The following is a 24,311-nucleotide window of genomic DNA, read 5'->3' on the forward strand; positions in this document are numbered from 1 at the left end:
CATTTTCTTCTTCAGTTTTTCGTTCCTTGTTGTAAACAGTCTTTGGAGACAGGAAGCAAGTCGTCTTTTTTTCCATTACTGGCTTTGAATGTGAGAGTGAGTGACACATGTCTGTGTTTCATCACAGCTCCAGTCCATCCGTTATTTATACATTTATGTTCTTTGCCCATCGCTGTCTCCATCTTTGTCCCGCTTGTGAACGCTCACAGTATGTTTCCACAGTCTTGGGAGAACTGAATATGGCGAAAGCCATTTATAGAAGCTTTGAGAGGGTGTAGGTGTTTAACAGAGATGCATGTGAAACAGAGCCATAGCGCTAGCTTTCATTCAGACATCTCCCCCGGCCCACCATCATACAGTTTAGACGCTGATAAAAAAAAAAAACAGGAAGAAAAAGGATCTTGTGTCGTACCAACAGCTTTGAAGTGGCTTCATAGAGAATAAGGTGGAATGATGGAGGAAAGGAGGGGATTTAAAGTTGGAGTTTTAAAAGGAAATTAAGGGGAAAAAGTGAAAAAACAGTACCGGACTGTCTTCATGTCTGCAGGGTTTTCTGAGCAACCCCTCATTTTCTCCAGTACAACTGGATGAAAACTTAAAAACGTGTGTGCGTGCGTGTGTGTGTGTGTGTGGGGGGGGGGGGGGGGGGGGGGGGGGGGGGGGGGGGGGGGGGGGGGGGGGGGGGGGGGGGGTCAGACAAGCGTCCAGCTCCTGCTCCAAGCCCTTGCTTTTGGGCTTCTGTATTTTTACTAACACCCATCCATCCGTTAATCAATCCGTTCATTCATCCATCCACCTGGTAAATGTGTAAACTACATTCCTTTGCAGTGCCATAGCTTTGCCGTCCTCTCACATCATAACAACCAAAAAAATCATAGTGGACATAATGACAGACACAAAATCAATTTTTAAAAAAGGCAAACAAAGAACCTCACATCCCAACCCCGTACTGTTTTCAAGTCTACCCCGTTTTCCCCCGCTCTCATCATCATCATCTTTCTCTTCCCCTTATATCATTTTCTGGTCTCTTATGATGCAGATGAAGTTGGAGTGGAGCTGGGCTTTTTTTGGTTGATTAAGTCCGAGTAGAGTTCTGAGCGCAGGAAGCGGGGGTATGAGTCCTTCTCCATCAGCCCATATATCCGCCTCTGCGCTAGGTCAAAGCAGGAGCGTGTCACATTCTGCAGGTTGTCCTTAGTGTGATCTCTGGTATACGAGTCCAGATTTACCTGCAGAAGAAAATAATAAAATAAGTTAGGGAAGTGCAATATTACACTGTCATTTTGAAGAAATACAAGGAGGGAAAATGCATGTTTCCTCTTTTTTATATTATTTTTTTGCAAGAGGCCAGAAGCCACCCTCACTCACCTCTTTACAGGACTGGATGGCGATGTACTCTGCAAAGATTTTCTTGGCTTTTGAGGCCATCTTGGACTGCGATTTGACCTTCTTGTATTCCTCACATGCTAGCCAGAATTCCAGATTCTCCTCGCTGAACTCCGTGCGCAGGAAAGCTCTGAAAGCTGCCAGACCATCTGAGGGAGAGGAGGAGAATAAACAAGAGGAGAGTTGACTAGAGTGCCATGGCAACCTCACAGCTGAAGCACTCATTGGAGTTTCAGCGCCTAAAATAGCTCTGTGACGGCCTCTTGAGTCATGTGGTTGGAATAAAATTTGATTTTTCTTTTAAAAAAAACTCTCAACACTACAGCACATTGTCCTTAACTCCGTTTAAATGACATCACCCCACTGACACAATCCTTTCTTATTATTCAGAATGACATTTATGCATTACCTTACAGAAATACTGTGAATGAACAAAGAGATGGCTGTTTTAGCGTTAAGGGGGAAAGGACTAATTCTGGCACTCTGAGATTTTTAAGTTTCAGTCCAGTTAATGATTTGAAGAAGAAGGCATCCAGAAGAAAGAATAGCAGGAAGCCGTGTCCACCCACTGCTCTTGTCTGCACCTTTCCGTTCCCATGAATCACCCACGCTGATAAGCAGTACCAGCAGTCCTCTCTTAGCTCATTCTGGTAAGCGGGAGTGAGGTAAGAGGTGGAAGAGAGGAAATTAGAAGGGGGAGAATAAAGAGGCCAACGATGCCGAATGAGGAACAGATGTAGCGCTGGCTTTGTATCAGCTTTGAAAAAGAATTGGGACTGAGCTGTGGAAGATGAATTGAGGAACACAAAAATAGCAACACACTTGCAGGTTGCCTGTTTTAGTCTCTCCCCCCTGTCTCTCTACATAAAGCACAGACTCTGTTCTGTTGGGATTAGGGAAACTTGCAAGCTGCCCGTTCACTGCGGCAGCTTTTGTTTGTGTGTGTAATCCATATATGAGCACATGCATATTCCCTGTGCTCACCACCCTCCCCCTCATGCAAGCACTGTATCTATAGATTCACCTACTGTCAAGAACCACATTGCACTAAAGTATCCAAACAAAAGACAGGAGATTCCCATGTATGCAAAGGAAGGAGAAGATGAGAGACAAAGCAGAAAGAAAAGCAGGAAAAGGAATTAAAAGTAACTTACATTTGTGTGCCAGCAGCTTGTCAAGCGAGTCCCCCCATTTCAGTGCCTCCTCCGGGGTGGGCCTGCAGATAAAAGCAGAGCGATTCTTTAACAAGCCCATCTCAGCCAGGTTTCTCATGGTGTGACCCATCCGCAGAACTTTGTCTATGCTTGGTAGATGAGTGGAAACATGGACGTCAACTGCTTTCCTCCACTCAATAGTCTGAGTCCACTGGTCTTTGCCTCACTTTCAGTCCAGCCTCATGAACACTTAACAACACTAAGAGTCTATCTGCTTCACCCTAGTGGGGTAGGCTTTTATATTGCCACAGAATGCAACTTGGAAGGAGGGAGGGGAGGGGCTCCAGCCGGCCAATGGGAATGTGTTGTCGGGATTTAGAGACCTCCTCCCCCCACCAGTGTCTGTCTGCCCCCTGCTGCCTCTCATCCTTTCTGTACCCTGCTATAAAGCATGCCTCTTCACAGTGCTCATCTTACACTCACTGTAATCAACATCCGAGGCCATATTTGACACAGTAAGAAAAAAGTAGTAATTTCAGGTGCATTTTAGTCAAAGTGGACTTATTTGTGTGCCTTTTGACAATGGATTTGAGTTTTAGCAGATATTCTAATATCTGTTCAATCAAATCAACAAAACACTTGCTCTTACAATTGTGTTTATAAATATATATTAAATATTACATTTAAAAGTTGAAGCAGCTGGTTGGCTGTTAAAATATTACATATATGACATTCTCATACTGTTATAAGGGAAATTTTAATACAATACCCTATAATGTTGATTTCTAATTCCACAGAGGACATTTATTGTAGTTGTTTGGGACCAAGTGTTGAATATATGGAAAGTATATAAAGAATGGTTGCCCATCACGCACACCTATTAGCTTCCTGTGAAGTCAATCAAAAAAGCACCACAGCATTGAAACACAAGTCTTTTATCAGCCTTAAACATCAAATCGATCTCTGAGATTTCATTGTTGACATGAATATATTTAATTTGGTAAACATATTTTCTAGATAATTAAAAAAAACTGCATCCAAACAATTCACTGCATCTCATTCAGATGGGCCACTGTTACCCAAACATTCTCTCATTCATTTTAATGATGCCACACATTACAATAGCCACTGCTGCCCACGTGTCTTGCCTTCCAAGGCCAAGTCATCACCAGTTGTGGTGAGACCCGGAAAAAAGTCTCACCCACACCCACATGCACATACTGTCAGGAAGTGGCCACTTACTTGACTGACTTCATAGCTTTGTCTAACTTGCTGGCTGGGTTGCTTCCTGGGGATTCATTCCTCCTCCGCAGGAAAGCCAGCCGATTCTTCATGTCTTTGGCCCTGAGTGAAAGAAAGATAGAGGAGAGAATGAAGGAGAGAGTTGGCAAGAGAGGGAAGAGTGAAAGGAAGATTTATGAATACAGAAGGACGCGGAGAAGCGGGGAAAGTAGAGCCAGGACCAGGAGAAATATGGAATGAGGATGAAAGGAATGATAGAGGAGGTAGAGAAAAAGAGACAGGGGAAGAAAGTGTGTTCAGTCCAAGTCCAAAGTCCACAATTAAAACAATCCATGGGAATCACCAATTAAGATCTTCAGCACTGTAAATCCAATCCACATGAAATCAAACCCACAAACGCCAGAAAAGGGGAAAATAAATTTCATTGTTGTGTACATTTTAGTCTTCAGCCAGGTGTGTAGGTATGGTGGCGCCGAATTTTTCCAAAAGGCGGATGTCAAGCTCCCTTTTCCTTGCTTCGCGTCTCTCCTGTCAATCTAATATCTCACAGTCTTTCCTGTAGATGTGTCCCTGACAGGTTCCTCGGCAGGGACTGAGCGAATGTGGCAGAGAAGGAGGAGAGAGACTCAATCCTCACTCCTCTGTTTCATCATGCCATTCTCCATGCGCCTAGAGGGGTTGCTAAGAGGGAGCTGACCCAGGGCCGAGGCAACAGGGCACAGTGACCTCCTCACCCCTCTGCTGCATTACCACCAGCAGTAGCATCCAAAATCCTCCTGACCACCCACCTCAGATGTTTCACTTTCCTCCAACGATCACACACACACACACACACACACACACACACACACACACACACACCACTGCACATGCGCCACCTTAAATCTCACAAAAGGCGATACACCAACCCTCAGTCCCCCTTGGGTTCCTCCAGAAATCTGCGCATTCCCATAATCCCTTGGTGCGTGTCCTGACTTTTCCCGACCTGGAGCACGTGCTGCCTCGTTGGGATGTGACCTCACTCAACACCCATTTCCTGAGTCCCTGCTTTTGATTTCCACTGTGGATTGGCTGGCCTGCTAATAATGCAGCACGGCAGTGTGTGCTCGCCGGCCCTAATCACTGCAAGCTGTCCCATTGCCAACCAACAGCCCCCAGGAGAGCATGTACACCCCAAATTAAGAAACAGGACTTCCAGTTATAGACACTTATCATTCAAACATGCACACAGGGGGGAGAACGCACAACTGCAGATTAGCGCAAATACTGTACAAGCGGATGAACGAACGAACACCCACCCACGCCCACTCCCACCTGTGCCAACTCATGCCCACTTCACTGGTGCTTTCATGCAAGTCACAGGTGTTGGAAAACTCCCCGTCTGCGCCAAGGTGTGCATGTGTGTGAGTGAGGGGAAGTGGGAGAGCGACCGTTTATACGCGTGTAAATGTGCTGTGGCCACACAGCGCGGCTGCTGAAACTGAACAGAGAACACAGTCAGCTGTCTAATGTCAGTTTTTCCAACTGCTGCAGGACAGGAAAGGCAGAAACATGCTCATACACATTGATATAACATGACTACACGAGTTGTTGGAAGCATGATTGTGACTTTGTGGGTGTATTGATTTGGGTGTGTTTTTGTTGGGTTGAGGGGGGTGTTCAGCTGATGGAGGTTACTTTAGTTGACCCAGAGAACCACAAAATAGAGGCATATTATAAGATAAAATAGATAATAAGGAGAAAAATAGATAAAGGACAAGAGAGAGACTGAAAAACTCTTAGAGGAACCATAAAATACACTTTTAAACCAGAGGAATTTAATTGTAAGGAATACCTATACATCTACACAGCATCACTGATGGAGAGATGAGTCATCCATTATCCCATAATGTGCCCTGTATGAAGCAGGCATTAACCAGATACTGAACTTCTGAGCACAATTCAGGCCTCTCTGTCTTGGAAACAACAAGGCGCTGTAACCCAGTATCCCTGTGAACAGCTCACAGCCTGAAGGACATTATTGCCCAAATAAAAACTCTCTTGCTGTTAAATAAACTCATAACATCAGAGCAGGATTCATTAGATTGTTCTATTTTTAGGTTGGACTCAAGGCAATTAGGTCTTGAGCTGTGCATGTGTTCCCTAAAAAACAGAGCCTCTGTCTTGCCAGTACATGTGAGGAAGAGGAGAAACTTGTGTTTTATAAGGGCTGGAAAATATTTTGTTGGCCTGACAAAAGACGCTTTATTATTTATGTCTGCTTTTATACAAGACGAGCCTGTATGGAAATGATGTGACAATGATGTCATAACAACAGTCACTTTGAGGGAAATGTATGTTTCTATCCTGCCACCAAGTGGGTGTGAATGGATACTGCAAACACAAACAGGTGACATTTTCCGCCCTCCAGCAGCACAGATTGCTTGCATGGCATTATTTCACTCCAAGCAGTTGTGCGGTGTCGACACTAGAAACAACTTGAGCTTTCATCATCCCATGATTTGTATTTCCACTTATACACACAGTACAGACAATATTCTTGAAGTGATAAATCTATGTTATGTAGTTGTCTCCTTTATAAACCACTACACACTGGCAGTACTGATCGTGGTAACACTTTTTTCTGTTAAGTCTGCATGTTTGGTAGTTTGTCATACTGCAGGAGGTGTGAGGTTTCTTGAGCTTCAGCTTCAGATAAAGAGTTTCTTCCTGCATGGCAGCTGCCATAAATTAAACTGCCTGTGGGACACAATGGGAGTCAACAGAGACCCCCGTTGACTACCATTGTGACCTCTCTCACTTCAAGTACCTCTGTATTTAAAGTTGATACTTGCTAATAGCTCCCCAGAGCTAATACAATTAGCAATGTACTGTATCGGACTCCATTAGATTTATTACATAGCCCATAACCCCTACACCTAACTCAATCTACAAAAAGACTGATACATGCTGTGTAGAGGATTATCAAATTAGGATGATCTTTGATCTAACACGCTGCCACCCAGAAATGTCTGCTTCACTGCCCCTCCCCGAGCACACTACATGCAGCATGTCCATGTTTGCAGCACATGTCTGCTTGTGTCTGCACAAGAGATAGCACTTCATGTGCTTGAGCGAAAGAGCAAGAGGTCTTTCACTCCGCAATTATGTGCAGGTTTCTGTACTCTTTATTCCCTCTTTGCTTGGCTCACATTAGATGCACTAATAGCACCCCGCTGGCTATTCCTGGTATTCTGAAAAGTAGGCCGCACTCCCAGGGAAAGGCTCTGGGAGCACATGGGGGAGAGCTGCAGACAGACACACTGCAGATCACAACGCACCATTTGTAAAGCCTGGCCTGTGAGATCAAGGGTACGGCAGTGAGAGCAGAGGAGAGGAGGAACTGCAATACAGATGGTGAGAACAGCAGCACCAGGTGAGCAACGTTCAAGCTTGTTTTCATTCACTCTGCCACTCTGTATTTACAGAAAGAGGTGTGCCTGTGATGTACAGGTCAGGATACAAAAATAACACTGTGCAAGCATGTGTGTCTGTTTGTATGAGTATAATGGGTCAGGTTAAGGGCACTTAAAATAACATTCAGACTATTAGGGCTCTGTCTGAAAACATATGGGGGCACATTTGCCCTGTGTTTTCTTCACAGACAAATCAGTCCATAGATGTGATGCATCCAAAACCAAAAACACATACAGTAACAGAAAGAGAGAGAGAAAGCCAAACCTTTACAGTGCCACATAACCAAGAAAGTCTCTCTGTAATATTCCTAGAAGAACAATGAAAAAGGGAAGTGTCCTAAATTTTGTCCATAAATATAACATCTCATTCACAGTCTGCCTCAATCAAGTCCAAAAAAGGAGCTCTATTTCTGAGCAAACTCACCTTCCTAGCCACAAAGACCACATGAGCCAATCCTATTCCTGAAATCCAGGCTGTGTATTATAAGAAAAAGGGGCAGCCTCAAGTTAGAACTTAAAACTGCTTCCTCCAAAATAGTTTGAGCGCTCCAGCCTCAGGGGGGATTCTTTCCCTCACTGCGACTGTCAAATGAGATCCATGTAGAGGTCAGATAGCTTCCTACCAGCTTGACAGCATCCATTCCTGTGGGAGGCAAAGCAGCCCCCACCCCACACCTTCTACACCCTTCCTTCTGATGTTAGTAATTCTTGATATCGAAAATCAAAGTGCAGATGAACACTGCCTTGCGCTTACCTTTCAAGGTACTTCTCTGAGAAATCAACCATAGTGTGAAACATGGGTGCCAGCCTGATCGCAGGTTCACTTGGTATGTAAGCAAATTTGACTGCATGTAAGCGTGTTTCATACGAGTGCTGGTGCTCAGGGTCCAGAGGTTTGTTTGATCACATTCCTCTAAGCCCTGAGAGGCTCTGGTGGAGCTTTATATAGTCCAGGGGGTCTGGAGAAGGCGGACTCTGGGCTCACCCAATCACCACGCAGGGTTTAGAGAGGACAGATTCCTTCCACTGGGGCCTGTACAGGTCTTTAGTTTTATGGGTTGGGACGCTGAGATGACATTTGTCTTTTTAGCAACTTAGCTACTGTAATGATCTGTTCACATGTCCCACATGACAAACAGTGGTAGAGCTCTGTGTTACATCTGCTACCAGGCTACAAGAAAGAAATAACACACATTAAAATATCATATTGTCTCTTCAGTAGTTTTGCTCGGATAGAATCTAATGCCCTCCATCAGGAACTCAAAGTGAGACCACCGTGACTTTACATAATAAAGTGAGTGAAAGACATTTACTTTGGGGAATATAATTTAGGGGAAACTCCACTGACTTTACACATAAAAGTCTGTTTGGAGGTCTTGGGGAGTACTACTGTTTATGTGGGAAAAGTAGTATAAAGCCTTTGCGTCTCAGGAAAGAGGTGGGCAAAGTCTGAAAATTTTAAACGTCAGCTAATGTCAGGCTAGAAACTACTAACTCACCTCAGCTTGATGCTTGCGGTTTGAGGCTACATTAGCCACTACTAACCATGCATTCACTTGCTCCTCGGATGGTACCACGTCCCGAGTTGTGAAGTCGTTCTTCCCACTTCAGTGTGTTCATGTGCTTTTAAGTCAGAATGTGGCAAACAACATGGACGGTATTACAAAGATGTGTTGTATTGTCATTGTCATCCAAGTATGCTGAAACAGTTTAAAGCTTTAAATTATAAAGAGATTTTTGTCCCAGAGTTGTTACTGCAACTGTAACTACTGTTAATTACCTGAAACCACTAAAATATTGCTTGTACTGCAAATACTGCTAATAAATAACTTTCCAAATTAACCTAACCTAACACTATATCACAAATGACATGTTAGCAAAAACTGTATATGCCATATGTGATTTTGCAACACTAATCAAATGTTTCTAACCACCAACCACGTTTCTACTTGCATGACGTCAACAACCCGGCAACTCGTGTACCAAACTTTTCTCAGACTTTCTGAGTTGTTGTTCCGACTTCAGGGGGCATTCACATGAATTTTCCTGATTATTCAGACACCACAAATGCAAAGTAACATAACACATCCGAAAGTATGACCGAACTGTCAGCAGCCGAGTTGCATTGTGGCTAATGTAGGTGCCGTGTTTTGACACTCAAGAAGAATGCAGGGAATCAGTATTGTGCTGTGAAAAACACCACTCTCCATCCATTAATACTGACCAGAAAATGTCTTCAGTATATACTGTATGTAAAGTACAACTGTACATACATCAAACACAGAAACACAAACACGAGATGGTAATTTGTGTTGTTTATATTAAACACAACACAAGTAAACACTTCACTCCGTGTTTTGCTTCGCTTTTCTCTGACCTCTTCAACTGTCTGTATTTCCTGCCTTTATGAATCGAGGTTGGGTACCAGTTGTCATCTCTCAATCTTATCGGTATGTATATGTTTGTTGTGGTAGAAAAATATATCCAAAGAAACGAAAAACTGTACTTCTGGGTACATTTCTGCATATATTACTCTGGTGCACTAATTGATGTGTTTATGGCTTCATTGCTTCTTGTTGGAAACCACCAGATGGGGGGAAAAACAGCAGTATAGCTCTACTGGGATGTATTACTCGGGGAAGCAGAACACCTGGACTGAGTAAAAACAAAAGGTGATAATGGAGAGGGGGATGGCAGAGACAACGTGGACAATTACAAAAACAGCAAAAAGGAGAGAAGGAGAAGTGTAGGATGTAAGAAACACAAAGGTAGGAAGAGTACAGTGGAAAATAATTAGAGCAGGAGAGAGAATGCTTAAGAAGTTGATGACCAGAAAGTCTTTGTTGTTGTAAATGATGCACGAATGGCCAAGTGCTTTGTAAGATTGGTGAGAGGAAGTTTCAAAGAGGACAGTAATGGGCTCTTACATGTAAGTACCATTTCACCTCTAAGTGAAAAATCTATTTTCTTCTTCTATGGATATTGACATTGTGTATTGAGATCTGTTTCATTCAATCTTCCTCTCACTGACGATGATTAGGGTAATTACAACAATGAGAAGAGTGTTTATAGTGATATTATCACTAATTGCAAGACTGAGACCAACAAAACAAAAGAACGAGATGAACCTCAACATTCCAAGTTGCACTTTTTCAAGCTGAACTGGAGTCTACATCAACATAGGTAAGAGTATCAAATCTAGTCACCGCAAAGGTTAAAAACACACAGAACACAATGCACACAACAGGAAGGACATTCAGAGGAGAGGAAATCAAATATGCTATTACTACTTGATCCCTCGCTCCACAATTCCCATGGGCAAAGGTCAGTGGTCTTTTTTTAAGATATAAATTGCATTATTTGGTCATGTGAGATAATGTTGGCCACTGATGTACATGTACCATTTCTATCTATAAAAGCAACATATTGCATTTTTATTTCTCTGAATTACACAGAAAAATATTGTATTGTGGGCTATTAAGGGTATATTTATTGGTGTGACTTAGTATGGTGGAGTAGATTTTGCCTGCGGTATTGGTTTTACAGTGTGGCATAATGACAAATGGCTGAAAATGGTTCAAATACTGGGCGATGAAAAAATATTCATAAGCAATAACAGGCACATGACATTGACAGTTTAATGGAAACAAGAGCTGCAAATACACAAGACAGAAAGTGTGTAAACATGAAGAGTTTCCGCCACGCTGGGAAAGCTTTGTGAGTGAACCTTGTTATATTGACTAATGATGACAGAAAAGTTTTGCACTCAACGACGGGAAGTAACTTTGTCTACAAAAGACAAAGATGTTTTTTTCCCATGCAGCCTTTATCAGTCACAACTACGCTGTACAGATGCCTCTTAAGTAGAAAAAAAGAAGTAATTAGCATCAGATGTTTATATAGCGACCTATCAACATCTAGTGCTGGAACAAGGAAAAAGATGTGTAAGACAATGATCTCCACCACCATCTCCATGACACCAAATGATATAATATAAACTTACCATAAACATTTGTACATAGCATAAAAGAAGAAGGTAAGGACTTGTACAGCATATACAACCATACCTTTTTTTCTTACATCTAGCTTAAATGTTTCATCCCACATTAAAATGGAAGACTAAATGTATTTCGGAAGTAAAAAGTGTTGTTTGCTTCACACCCGTCTAGACAAAGGGACAGAATCCTCCACAGGGACAGGGTGATCAGTGTTTGCTAACCAACAAACGCTGTCAAGTTGCTATGTGTGGCTATGACTGAAATTTTCAGGTACAAATTACACATTACAAAGTCATTACTACACTTTTGTGTATCTGTGTATCAAGTCTTTAGTTAGAAGAATAAAAGCATTCTTGCTTCTTGAAAGTGCTAGGAGAAGTCATGAATTAACTCAAACTAAATTTGATGTTACTATAATGAAAACATAGTGTTTAAACACAGTGTACTGCAATACCATGTCCAAAACTGATCACCAATCCATCACTGATTTGGAAATATGCCTTATTTGCAAACAATCCCACAATTTAGATTTAAACTACAATAAAAGGAAAAACACACTTCTTATCCCTGTGAAAAAAGGCTGTGGAATCTTAATCACTTAATCTGCTGATTAACTAAACAACATAAAAACACAGCTTGCACAGAAGTATGGACAGCTATCAAGGACAGCCAGTGAGAGTGGTTTTATTGTCCCCCGTGGCGTGAAATGTGCTTTCATCTTGATGAACAGCAGCGTGAATCGAGCTCATTCAACAGCTGCTGAATAACTGAGGCGTCAACGCACACATCCACACACAAAAAAGCATTCTCAACACACACACACCTTTACTTCTCACGCCACTGAGAAAGTGTGACACACATATGGTATCACACTCCCCAACAACACACACATCAGTTACCACTTAATTAAGTAGATGGTGATCAGTGTTGAATAACAGGCTTAAACTTTTACTGTCACCTTAAGTACCTGCACCTATGTGAACATGTGCAGGTATTCCCCAGACCATCAAAAGGGCCAAAATATTTGTATGCAACATTAAGGTGTTGCCCAAAATGGAGACAAAAGGGCACAGTTTTAAATTTAGCCACCCTAGTGTGGACCTGTCCTAACATCCCCAGTGCACTAATCCAGTCACACCTACACTAACACATTGTCAGAATAAGTTCTGATGTTTCAATTAACCCCCCCACTCCCCCCATGTGCTGTAGCAGGTCACTATCTTTCACCATTAATTTGGACACAAGCAAAGACATTCTTTTAAAACAATGGATGTTAAAGCAGGGTGTGAAATTTTTACACTTTACTGGATACACATGTTGATTAAATTAGCATGAAAATAGAAGGCTGATGACTGAACAGTGAAAACAGAACAGGTATTGTAGTTAGTCAGTACTCTGGCTCACTCTCATTCCCATACCTCCTCTTTCTCACATATAAATTATCTTTATATTTTAAATCAACCAAGCTTTGCTTTCCTAAACAATGGTGTGATATTGTCACAGGTTAAAATTCACATTCAGGAAAAATTTAACAAAACATGCCCATTCATTCCTTGTTTCCAACTTTCAAAATGATCTGACAGTGAAACTGAAGATAAGAAAGGAAACACACACACACACACACACAGACAAACAACTAATTAATTTGAGATTTGAGTACTTACAGGTTCTTGGATTTCTTCTTCTTTGTTCCTTCGGGGCAGACCTCGCAGCTACAGGGGGATCCGGAGCTCAGCTGAGGGGAGATGAAGTAGAGCACACACTGCATCATCCACCCTTCACACAGAAAGAGGGCCCAGTAGCCTCATGCAGATACTGTAGCTAGCTTCTACTAGCTCCAACAGGCAATGGCAACCTAAGTTGGCTAGTAAGATAGTAAGTCCTCGGCGTGTCCAGTTAGGATAGACTGTAGTCCAGTCCGTAACACACACAGCCAGCCACTAAAATGATTAATCCACAGTCCACAGGATAAATCCCACAAGGCAAAGCTCTCAGAGGTGTGTGTGTCTGTGTCTTGCTGAAGGAGTGTGTCTGACTCTGTGTGTCTGTGTGTGTGTGTGCAGCAGATGGTGTTTGTAAACAATATGTGTCTGGATTTCACAAAGTAAGGAAATTCTGTGAGAGTGAGAGAGTGTGAAAGACTACGGCTGTTGTTTCTGTTGGCCTCCAACTGTGCCCTAGGTTTGAAGTGGCGAGCCAAGACCCCAGGTTTCACATTACACTTTCTGCCAGCCCACCATTTTCATTGGTTAAGAGTTAAAGGGAAGTTGCTTCAGGGTGGGGAAGGGGTCAATCTCCACTAATCTGATGGCCTGAAGCTGCCCCATTGTATGTGTGTGTGTGTGTGTGTGTGTGTGTGTGTGTGTCTCTAAATAATGAGCCATTGTATTACAGGAACACACAGTTGAATCTGAGCTGGATACTAGCCACAGCTGGTAACACATGGTGTATGTTTTCTATCTGCGTGGGACCCAATTTGAGTTTCAGCCTGTTTCCAGTCTTTATGCTAAGCTATGCTAATTGGTTCCTGGTTGTAGTTTCATATTAACAGACAGATATGAGATCGCTATCGATCGTCTCATCTAAAAGCTATGGTTAGAGGCTAATTCAGATTATTGAGGGTCCTCACTAGTATAATAATGCAAACATACTGATGTGTATTTGTGTATCCAATTGTGCAAGTGTACAGTGAAAATGCGTCAGGTCACAATGTGTTTGTGGGACTATTTTTGTATTTAAACAATATCTCTTAGTCCCACGAGCAAACATTTCCTGCTGTATGACCCACCCTACATATACCAGCTGCCCAAAGTAATATCCTGTCGTACTTTTGCACTGTTGAACATGGTCAGTACATCAACCATATTAACTTACTGACAAAACAGGAGGAGGAAACATGTTTAGCCATTGGATGATACTGATTTTTAAATGACTGTTCATTTATAACGATTTGGACAAAGATGATAATAGGAAACACATATTTTTTTTAAATTCCCTCAAGTTTCTGGCAGCAGCACAGCAATGAAACTCCTGACACGAGGAGCTGTAAATTAGACCTTTGTTTAATGCTGATGTGGGTGAGCACACACTGAAAGATATACCGCTTCTTCCGATATGAGTCCTAATAAGTTAACTATCTAGCTAATCCTGGAAAATACGAACAAGTCTGTCTGTGAATGAATTTGTCTGCTCCCAATCCTGGATGACAGCAGGGCATCTCTCTGCCACATCCGCCTCTTTCATAACTCCTCCCTCCAACTGAGATTCAGTTTGTCATTATAGGAAGTGTACACCGATGCACTCAACGCTTTCTGACTGAAGTCGCAGTTGACTGTGAAAGGTGAAGTGTATGTTATGTAGGAGCTGTCTAAAAACAAGTACAAGCTAAGCATGGAACAAAATATTTTTAGTGCTGCTGTCTGACAGGCACAAAGACCTGTTGAACTGTACAGTGTGTGTGTGTGTGTGTGTAGCGGGTTCTATTTGCATGACTAAGACATGCATGGTTGCAAGCTAATGTAGTATTTTTTGGGTAATACTGACAAAATGCTTGCTATTTTTAACCAGTGTCAGTGATAATGTGACTGCTGGTGCTTAAATATATTTATACATAAGAAATGTCTGAGTAATGTGAGCATGATGAACTAACAGGCATTAAGTCATTGTTAATTTCTCACTCGTACTTACAGTTCAGAAAACTGCATCAGTTCTTCAAATGTATCAAAAGTTATAGGTAATATCTATAGTGCTATAACCAAACCCTAGATGATATATTGTCACACCACAATAAGATATATATCATGCAGCTGATGGTCATGAGAGACATCAAAATCTAATCAGTAATCTCAGAGGGAACAGCACAACAGGTGAGTCCCAGTCCCTATGGAGCCATCAGCAAGGCTTTCCCCTGAAACCACAGGAAACTATTGAAAAATGACACAAACAAAGACATCTGTCCTGATGTAGCACCCCAGGACAGTATTATTCATCCTGTATCAGGAGAGCAAATTATGCTGTGTAGCCAGTATAGATCAGAGGGGGATTGTCCGCTTGTTGGGTCAGCCTTTGTTCGACTAGGCTCCCTGCATGTAAGGACTGGATGCTCATTCACACTAGACTGCTATGTTACAGCTGGATGGCATCCACATCCACACACACAGTGAAAAGCCGGCTTTCTTGCTCCAGCTAGTATTAGGAAGTGGCTAATCTGTCAGACAGCAGAACCGCAATTCATGATACATGACAGCATCTTGTCAGTGGGAGGTCAGTTAAAAGGATGAAGTCTTAAAATTACAATGCCATGATTTCATACGGAATCAAAATGGCCTTCCAGCTTCTTTTTAATTCCCATTTATAGAGAGGTTGAAATCTACATGAACACTGAATATGAGCCTCTAACAGGGAGATTCAGGAGGACACTAAGGGCGAGATGCACAATATTTAATTAGTCAGGCTCCATGTGTAATAAATAAAGCTGTCTTAGATTGGTGTCAAACATTGTATAGTAATGTCAGTATTGTATGTATTTGAGTGGGTTTGTGTTAAATTAACAAAATCTTCGAAAATTATTGCATTAGAGGTTTATTCTCAAGTTTCTATGTTTCTCTTTTCTCTGTTTTCATTCTAACAGTCAGACCCCACTCAGGCCCCCACACAAAAGAGACTTAGACAAACAGACACACACACACACGCACACACACACACAAACACACACACACACGCACGCACGCACGCACACGCACACGCACACGCACATACAAACACACACACCCAGACTGCCTGGCAATGGACTGTGGATAATAAAAAAGTCTGAGTCTTTTCTAAAAATAACCCTGGTGTGTGTTTTGTGTGTGTGCATGCTTATGTGTATAGACTGCTCACATGCCTCACTGAAGACAGTAAGAAAACACAGATTCTGCCAAAGACCACACGATAATATTGCCCCCTGTGGCAATGTTAAGGGTTGTAGGTTGTAGGATGGCTGTGCAGATACACAGATAAAGGTTAACCTGGCTGCATGCATGTTGCACACATGTCTTTGTAGCCAGTTCTCCAGTCCCATGTACATATATTACATTGGGAAAGAAGTCTAGAACATCAGTGGGCTGCTATTCCCTTAGATGACAGGGCAAAACTGTCTGTCTTTGTCTCAACAAACTGTACATTCTTCAGTTGTGCTCTGCACTAACAAACACACTGTAGGAACAATATTCTCAACACAGCTCTGAAACATTCTTGACCCAGTCAACCCAGACTCCAAATCCTCCGACAACCTAAAACCCCAGAGGTGGAGAAATGAATCTTGGTCTTTGTATATTTAAACCAGTTTAACCCCTGTTGCTTTTCTTTATCAGACCTCCCTCGGGCTACTTCCTTCCTTTTCATTCCCCCATTTCTTCTTTTATTTGAAAACAAGCTGTCTGAACACTGTTATGGGGAACCAGACAATCTCCCATTCCATTTAACAAAGCCTTGGATTAGTTCTATGTGTTAGACCCAAGCGGCAACTTCTGGGGCTGAAAAATTAAGCCAAACCAGAATTGCCAAAAACTGCATTTGGCCACATGATGCTGGTTGTTAAAATGTCCAACTTTACATCTTGGTACAAAAAATGGTTTTGGTTTCTATTGCCAAATCATGCTAACTCTGGGGTGGGTGGATTTTGATATAACTCATCCATTAAAATTATATCAAGGCTTAAAGTTAAGTTAAGTCAATAATTAAGGGCGTGGCTGAGTAACAGGTGGGTGGCATTACAGGTAACTAGCCGCTAACTGTCTGCTAGCTCCACCCATGCACCCTCTTTGCCCATTTTTGGAATAGCCGGAGCCACATTGAGCTTTACAATTACTCTTCATAAAGCTATTGGGGACGTCACAAGACTACGTCCATGTTTTATACATTGGGTGTAAAACACGGGCAGACCCTAGTTTCCTGACATTGTGTGGCTTAACTCTGTGTGTGTATGTGTGTGTGTGTGTGTGTGTGTGTGTATGTCACACCCCTTTTAGACTGACACAGTAAGGTCATCCAACCTGGCATTATGCCCCTGCCCCATGGGTTCAAAGCAGAGCCAATGCTGATAAGGTTTGATATGAACACATATTTTAACAATAACCACAAGATTATAATACAGCTATTGAAATATAACAGTATTATTATCCCATTGCAGCCTTCTCAACAATAAATTCTTCTCATCTCAATCTCAGTAGATTCTCAAACATGAACAGAAAACAAATGACGTGGAGTTTTACCCGTTTTCCCACCATTATGTTGAATTTCAAGTAAATATTGTATAACACTTAAACAACATTGTGTTAGGCGGGTCTAACAGGCAGACAATGACATGTAAAACACTTCACACAATTTACCTAATGGTTCCATTTACAAACTGTGCCCGTTTTGCAAAAACAATTTTGTGCACTTTATGCTTAAGTTTGGCCCAATACAGCAGCAAGAAACTACAACAGTGATGATTTGGGACATAACAGCTGCAACTACACAAAAAAAGCTTCAACACAGTATTGGTTAGGCACGAATGATCCTGTTATGTTAATGTTTTGGACAAATCGTCGGAGTTGCACATGAAGCACAAATGCTTCAAAACCATGATAATGGAACAGTGGCGTCTTGGCTAAAAAGTGCAAGATGAAATTAGATGATATAATTCATAAAATGTAGACTATTGTGTATCACATTCCTATCTGAACCTTTAGTCAATGATGAAAGCGAAGCTAACTCTCATGTTGTACTGTTAAAGTATATTATTGTGCTAGATTTTTCCTCAGGAGTGACATCCTTGATAAATACAGGCCCTGTGGAATGTGAGCCCAAAGTCAGAAAACACATGGTTCCAGAAATGAAGAACTTTATCATGCAATTGTAAAGTTATGTTAAAGTTCTCTAAATGTAATTCTAGAGTTCTAGATCAGGGCAAAATCATCCCTACTTTTAATTTATGATTCTTTTTAAAATATGATTATGCTAGCTTGTTTCTATGTTGAAATGTTCCATTTTTAAACGGAATTAGTAAACTAAGAAAATAACTGGACACAGCTTGCTTGTTTGATATAATCTTGGCCATTTCTTTCCCTTGATATGTGTCTGCACTTTCCCGTAGATCTTGGCCGGAGAGTTGAAAGAAAAGGAAGACAAAAAACAGAACACTGGGCTCTCTCTCTCAGAGGGGCATTGTGGGAACAATGGAGCTTTTATAAGAGAGAAAAAATACAACAAGATATAGAGTAAAAAGATTTAATAAAGGAGCAAACTGATGTTTTAAACAAAGAAGCATGGGAGAGAACACAAAACCAAATGCAGAACTCAGTGGGGGAGATTTAATGATTATCAAGCAATCTAATTTATATATATGAAGCTGATGTCTGCTTAACGTATTCAAGATGTAATACAGATATACTTCATATAGAGTTTTTCTCACAGTTCTTTCTTTGTTTTATAAAAGCCTTGAGCCTCTATTATTGTTTTTTTTTCATTGTTTCAATTTATGTTGCAGGAAATATTTTTCCAACTTCCTTTACAAATAAAAGGAAATGGGGTAAAATTAACTTGTTGTTGAAAGACCAAGGGACTACGACTGTGTATGTGTTTTTGTGAGTGTGTGAGCTTGTGTAACTGGCAACTGCTAACACACACTTTTACAGTACAATGGCACAGCCTCAATATTCAGTAACATCTGAAAATAAACTCAGTGACCCACAGACAGGATACTGACTCATTCCTACTCAAACTACATAATGAAAGCAGATACAAAAGGTGCATTGTGTGCACATTTGTGTGTATGTGTGTGTGTGTGTGTGTGTGTGTGTGTGTGTGATTTGTGAGAGAGAGAGAGAGACCAGTATGTGAATATAGGTGTGTATTATATTTGATAGGACTCTACTCTGCCTCCTGTTATTCACTGCTCAGGAGATGGCTACTTTCTGCTCAAGTACTTCCTATGTCACAGGATGTTATCGAACAATGCTCGTACATCGTCACTTCTCCAAGCTGCTCTAAAAAGTGGTCAGGTTACTCAGTCCAGGAACTGGTGCTATCTAGTACAAATTTTATTGACATTTTCTGGCCGGACCTTTCTGCTTGGAATTTTAATAGCCCCAGCTTCACAATTCTTTCCAAAACTGGCAATTTTGCACGGACTGGCCATCAGGAGCACCAATGGACCAATTACTCCCAATTGGCTGTAGCCACAAAGGGGTGAACCATGACTATATATTTTCTTATTATGCTACACTGGCTACATAAATCATTTGTTTTTAGTAGCTTAATGACAGTTATGAATTTTAAACCACAGCCTGGAATCTGTTGCAGCCAGACTCTCGGGCTTCCTTGTTGACACTTGTAAAGCAATTAGCGAAGATGATGGATTTGTCCCTTGTAATGATGCAGGAACAGTAAGCAAATATTAGTGACACATGCTCCACGGGTCAGCTACACTGGCCAGATGAAAGCATTTTTTCGTGGATATCAAACCCACTTTATGTACTCCAGGTGCACAAAAACATCTACCATCTGTCTAATAACATCTGCATCTCTCTTGCTACTGGGTTTAATAGCTAAAAAGAAAATTAAGAAAATCAGACAGCCTATTCTGAGCATTATTTGTTTCATTATTTTTAGTTTGAAAGATGAGGTTAGATAAGGTCTTAGCCTAGTTATTACAGCTGCACAGCCATTGCTCATACAATAAATACTTTACTGTATCACAGTATTATAATAAATAACTATTATAATTGTCGAGTAGGATTTAATATGCATTCATTGTGTGTTTACAGACATGTTGCACTTCACTATTTTCAATCCACAGAGGTCATACAAGGATTTACTTTTATAATATGCCATTGTATAATAACTTAAAAACAGCATTCCTGGTCAACTGGTCATTATTCTTAGTCAAGTTAATGTAGAGAATGGTCAGTGCATCACTGTAAATACATTATTCATGCTTAATTGCAGCCCTGTTTTTGAACTTTTATGCGAGTGACGTCCATCACATTATCACAAACTGTTGACGTTGCAACACAGGGCATGGTTGCCAATCCCTCAACAAATTCCACTCTCATTCAGTCCCTGCTGACAGGTCAGCACCACTGAGCTCCATGAGCCAACACTTACAGAAAGATAATTGTAATATCTACTTAGAGAAGTAAGGTGTTGTGAGGTGCGGGTGCTATATTTCGCCTATTAAATCTATTTACAGCCAAAATGAAGAGCTGGCTTCCAGATTTGCAAAACGATATCTAGGAAAGCAACATGTCGGGATAAGATGTATGGAGGTCAGGAGGGATGGGAGGAATGCTGCCAATGAGATTCCAACGTGGCAGGCGGATAATGATGTGGGTCACACACACCCGTTCATGTAAAGGTTGTGCTTCACCTCCCAGTGGAACTAAACAGCAGGAGTTATGGAATATCAGACTTTACTGTTGGCCTCTATTTGTGGAATAACAGACAAGATTAAAGCATATGTTTTTTTTAAGTGAAGCTGGAGTCCAAGTAACAAGCCTCATTAAATTTGTTATATAGGGCCAAACCATTAGCCTCAACGTCTTTAAAAAGGTACATTCTGTTATCATAGCGTCATCAATTTCCATGTAAAAAGAACCCATTAAAAAGGAATTGGACGCATAGATAAAAAAAAGCAGGCCGAAAGCAAATTATACACATCAGTGGTTATAAATTATGGACTGCTTTGGTGCCCTTATAAAGAGAAACTCCAGACTCTAACCAGCACTATAAGAAAGGGTTGTGTCTATTGTGAAAAGAAAACTACACTAAAACCTAAAGTCAAGTTCCTGGTGTACTTTTTACGTTTTGCAGTATGTTATTTCAGCATTCTGACAAAAACAGAGCAAACAAGCCATTTGCTCTACATTTGGATATTCAGTTTAGTGAACAAGAGGTTCCAAAATAAAGCATAAAGGGTTCTCATTGGATCAAATATCACAAATTTGAAGAAAAAACTAAACATTTTTTCTATTCTGCAATTGCTATTTATACCATAAATTGTAAGAACTGAGACTCAATGTCAGTCAAGAAAAGAAAGAAAAATACATACTGTCATGTTGGCAAACAGAGATTTTATAGTTGTGTTGTAGTGCTGTACAATTAAATGCTGGACATACTCCCTGTAATCATAGCAGTGTCAGGCAGTAAAAGGTTATTTAACACAATAAATTTTTTTCCAAATGTCCCCCTTATTATAACATCAAGGAGTGAACTTTGATTTCCCTTTCTCTACATCCAGGACTGGTTGTTCCCTTTGAACCTGTTTCCATCCTGTGAAGACAGCATGTGTACTCCCATCATACCACCAGCATTGTTCACCCTGCCTCCTGCCTCCTGGGGAGTGTGAGTAATTGTGTGTGTCCTGTGTGTGTAAAATTCAAACATCACTGTCAGGGTCGCGTTCTGATGTGGACCACATAGCTTGGCATGCAGATAAAGTACATCGCGTTCTTGTTATCTCACTGAATGTATTTTTACGGCAGAGACGGAACACACCGGGTTTTGGACAAAAGGTTGTGTATCCTACACTCGACAACAGTGAACAAGTTGCAAAAGGCTACCTAAAATGGTAGTGGTGCAATAGCTGATTTTAGGTGCTGCAGGTGTTCATTAACACTGATCTCACAAACATTTAGAGAAATTTTCATAAAATTTTCATCTTAAGAGACTTGAAGACCTTTTCCTTCTAAATAAGATAATTTAATTAAAATTAAAAAAGGAGGTGGAGGAGATGGAAAGCATACTCGCTCTCCACCATGACCGCAATGTTTAGGAACATTCTTATGGTTGAACACTTTTCACTGTACTATTTCAGTTTTAATTTCCTTGTCCATACTGCATGCACGTTTGATAAATCCGGAGTACAGAGCAAGCTCAAAGTGCATCGTCTATTGTCAGTGTCCGTGTGTGTGCATATGCGAGAAACCATCTATCAACATTTATGTAATCGAGCCCTTATTCTTCCAAAATACTGCTATGGCAACGAGCGCTGTAAACACCTTCTGACACACACACAAGACACAACTATGCAACAAGGGGCCTTCTGGATCCGCTCTTGGATTAGGGGAACGTCAAGAGAGCGCTTTGTTGTACCAGTGACAGCGTCCAAAGTCCTGTCAGTTAATGACCTAACTGCATACACTGTAGGGCAGTGGTGGGCAGAAAGCACGGGTCTGCTAAAAAAGGTCCAGTTACTAAGTGCCGTGACATCAGGCCATCACGTCTTACGAAATAATGACATCATCAAAGCCCTGAACAGTGTTTAAATTTAAAGGTCACTGAAGAAATGTACATTGCTCATAGTAACTGTTGTATATTCCCCTAAATTGGTTACCATATAGTCCTACGTTGGATGCGATGTACCTTTGTGTTATTTTATTATTCATGTTCACTGTCATCATCTTTGTTTGCTTATTCAAAACAGCTGATGCTAAATTAAATAATTCCGTCTAACCATCTCCAGCCTTTTGCTCTCCTCGATGTACATTAAATGTAGAACAATACCCCTGATGTTGCCTTGTCACTAATTTTGTAAAATGTCAGTACTGTTTGCAAGTGTGAACAGAAGCTATCTTTTACCATGTGGAGTGAGTTACAAGTACTGAGCGGGAGCCCTCTGTGTGTCTGGCATTCAATGATTGACTTGTTCTATTTTGCTCTTGTTCCTCTGTTCAGATGGAAAACAACCAGGAACAAATAATACTTTAGAATCTGCTTCAAAGGAAGCTATTAAATTTACGATTCACACTGTTATACAGTAATATCAGAGCTAATTGATGGAAACCTTCATGAAATTGATGTTCCCCACAATCCCCTCACACACACAGTATACTATCTAGGTAGCCCAACAATTGCTAACAAATAAACAGGGGGACGCTAGCTTTGCCCTTGTGGTGGGGATTTGTGAGAAAGTCCACATGGAACCTACTCAGGGTTTTAGTAGTAGTACAGAGACAGAGTGAGGGAGAGAAAGAATACGGGTATACAGGGTGAGTTTTTGGCCACGTGAGAGCTTCCCTGGCAAAGAACGATTATCATGGGAAATCTCTCATGAGGTGACAAGGAGTTACTGAATTCGCTAAGACAAATAGGTTTCATGTCAGGGAAAAATATCAAAAGTGTATTGGTTTTTGGAAATAATCTTAAATAACCGTGCAGGTGTAGTACAAAAACGCTCCTAACACATATGGGCACTTTGAGTTTCAAACCCTTTAATTAAACTAAGGTTAAATGTTTTTTTCATGTGTACAAGAAAATGTTTAATTTATTTTTGTTGCCTCTTTCCATGTCTCTGTTTCATACTATTTTAAATTAATTTCAATTTAAAGTATATATAAATACATATCAATATAAAACTACAGAAATAAAGCTATTAAAATATTAATAGTAGTATTAATAGTTCATTAGTTCATCAACCATCCATTCATCTATAAGACTCTTTCATGCTCCACATTTAACTTCATCCTGACTTTTGGCAGGGAAAAAAAAGCCAAGCAGATGTGAAATATTCATTCATATAATAAGAAGTTATTCACTTTGAAAGTCACAATAAAATGTCAGAATCAGAAAGTGAAAGTTATAGCTCATCCCAGAGGACTCTTATTTGTTATCACAGTTGCTATACTGGCAATGAATTTTCCCTCTCCCTCAGTGTGGCTGCCTATCTACGAAGCCAGAATCTCTCACGTCTCAGCAGTCAGAAGGCACCATCCCAGAAAGATGTGTATATTTAGAAAACAAGATGTAAAAAAACAACAACAACACAGTTGACTGGTAAACCCCTCCCCTGAACGGCGATTGTCCAACGTCTGTTTAGCAACTGCAACTAGGCAAGGTAGGCCTGTCCAGCTTTGGATTTCACCACATTTTGAAGCACTGTGCATGGAGCTCTAGTAAGAACGATACTCTGTATGTAAAGAGTTTGGAGGTTTTTGAATCTCCAAATCAAAAACGCAAGAACAAAAGTGTAGGGAATGGATTAAACAGTGTATTTCTCTGCTCTAATGTGAGCAGCAACCTACCGTAATTAAAAAAAAAGGAAAGAATTAGAA

At 41.0% G+C, this 24,311-nt stretch overlaps 1 protein-coding gene across 7 annotated transcripts in view; it reads right to left on the bottom strand.

The window, feature by feature from the left end:
- Nucleotides 1–888: 888 nt before the first annotated feature.
- Nucleotides 889–24,311, bottom strand: part of rgs3a (regulator of G protein signaling 3a) — a 152,615-nt gene continuing 129,192 nt past the window's right edge. For 6 of the 7 annotated variants that reach the window (XM_046066035.1, XM_046066038.1, XM_046066039.1 and 3 more), the window contains 5 exons: nucleotides 12,900–12,970; nucleotides 3,783–3,884; nucleotides 2,541–2,602; nucleotides 1,369–1,535; nucleotides 889–1,229 (listed from right to left, as the gene is read on the bottom strand). In XM_046066035.1, the coding sequence (XP_045921991.1) occupies nucleotides 1,029–1,229; nucleotides 1,369–1,535; nucleotides 2,541–2,602; nucleotides 3,783–3,884; nucleotides 12,900–12,970 (603 nt within the window). In that variant the 3' untranslated portion in view covers nucleotides 889–1,028. Of the gene's footprint in view, nucleotides 1,230–1,368; nucleotides 1,536–2,540; nucleotides 2,603–3,782; nucleotides 3,885–7,991; nucleotides 8,138–12,899; nucleotides 12,971–24,311 lie in introns of those variants that run through there. The other variant, XM_046066043.1, reaches the window with a different exon arrangement.

This window comes from Micropterus dolomieu, linkage group LG13 (assembly GCF_021292245.1).
Source record: "Micropterus dolomieu isolate WLL.071019.BEF.003 ecotype Adirondacks linkage group LG13, ASM2129224v1, whole genome shotgun sequence".
NCBI classification, from domain to species: Eukaryota; Metazoa; Chordata; class Actinopteri; order Centrarchiformes; family Centrarchidae; genus Micropterus; species Micropterus dolomieu.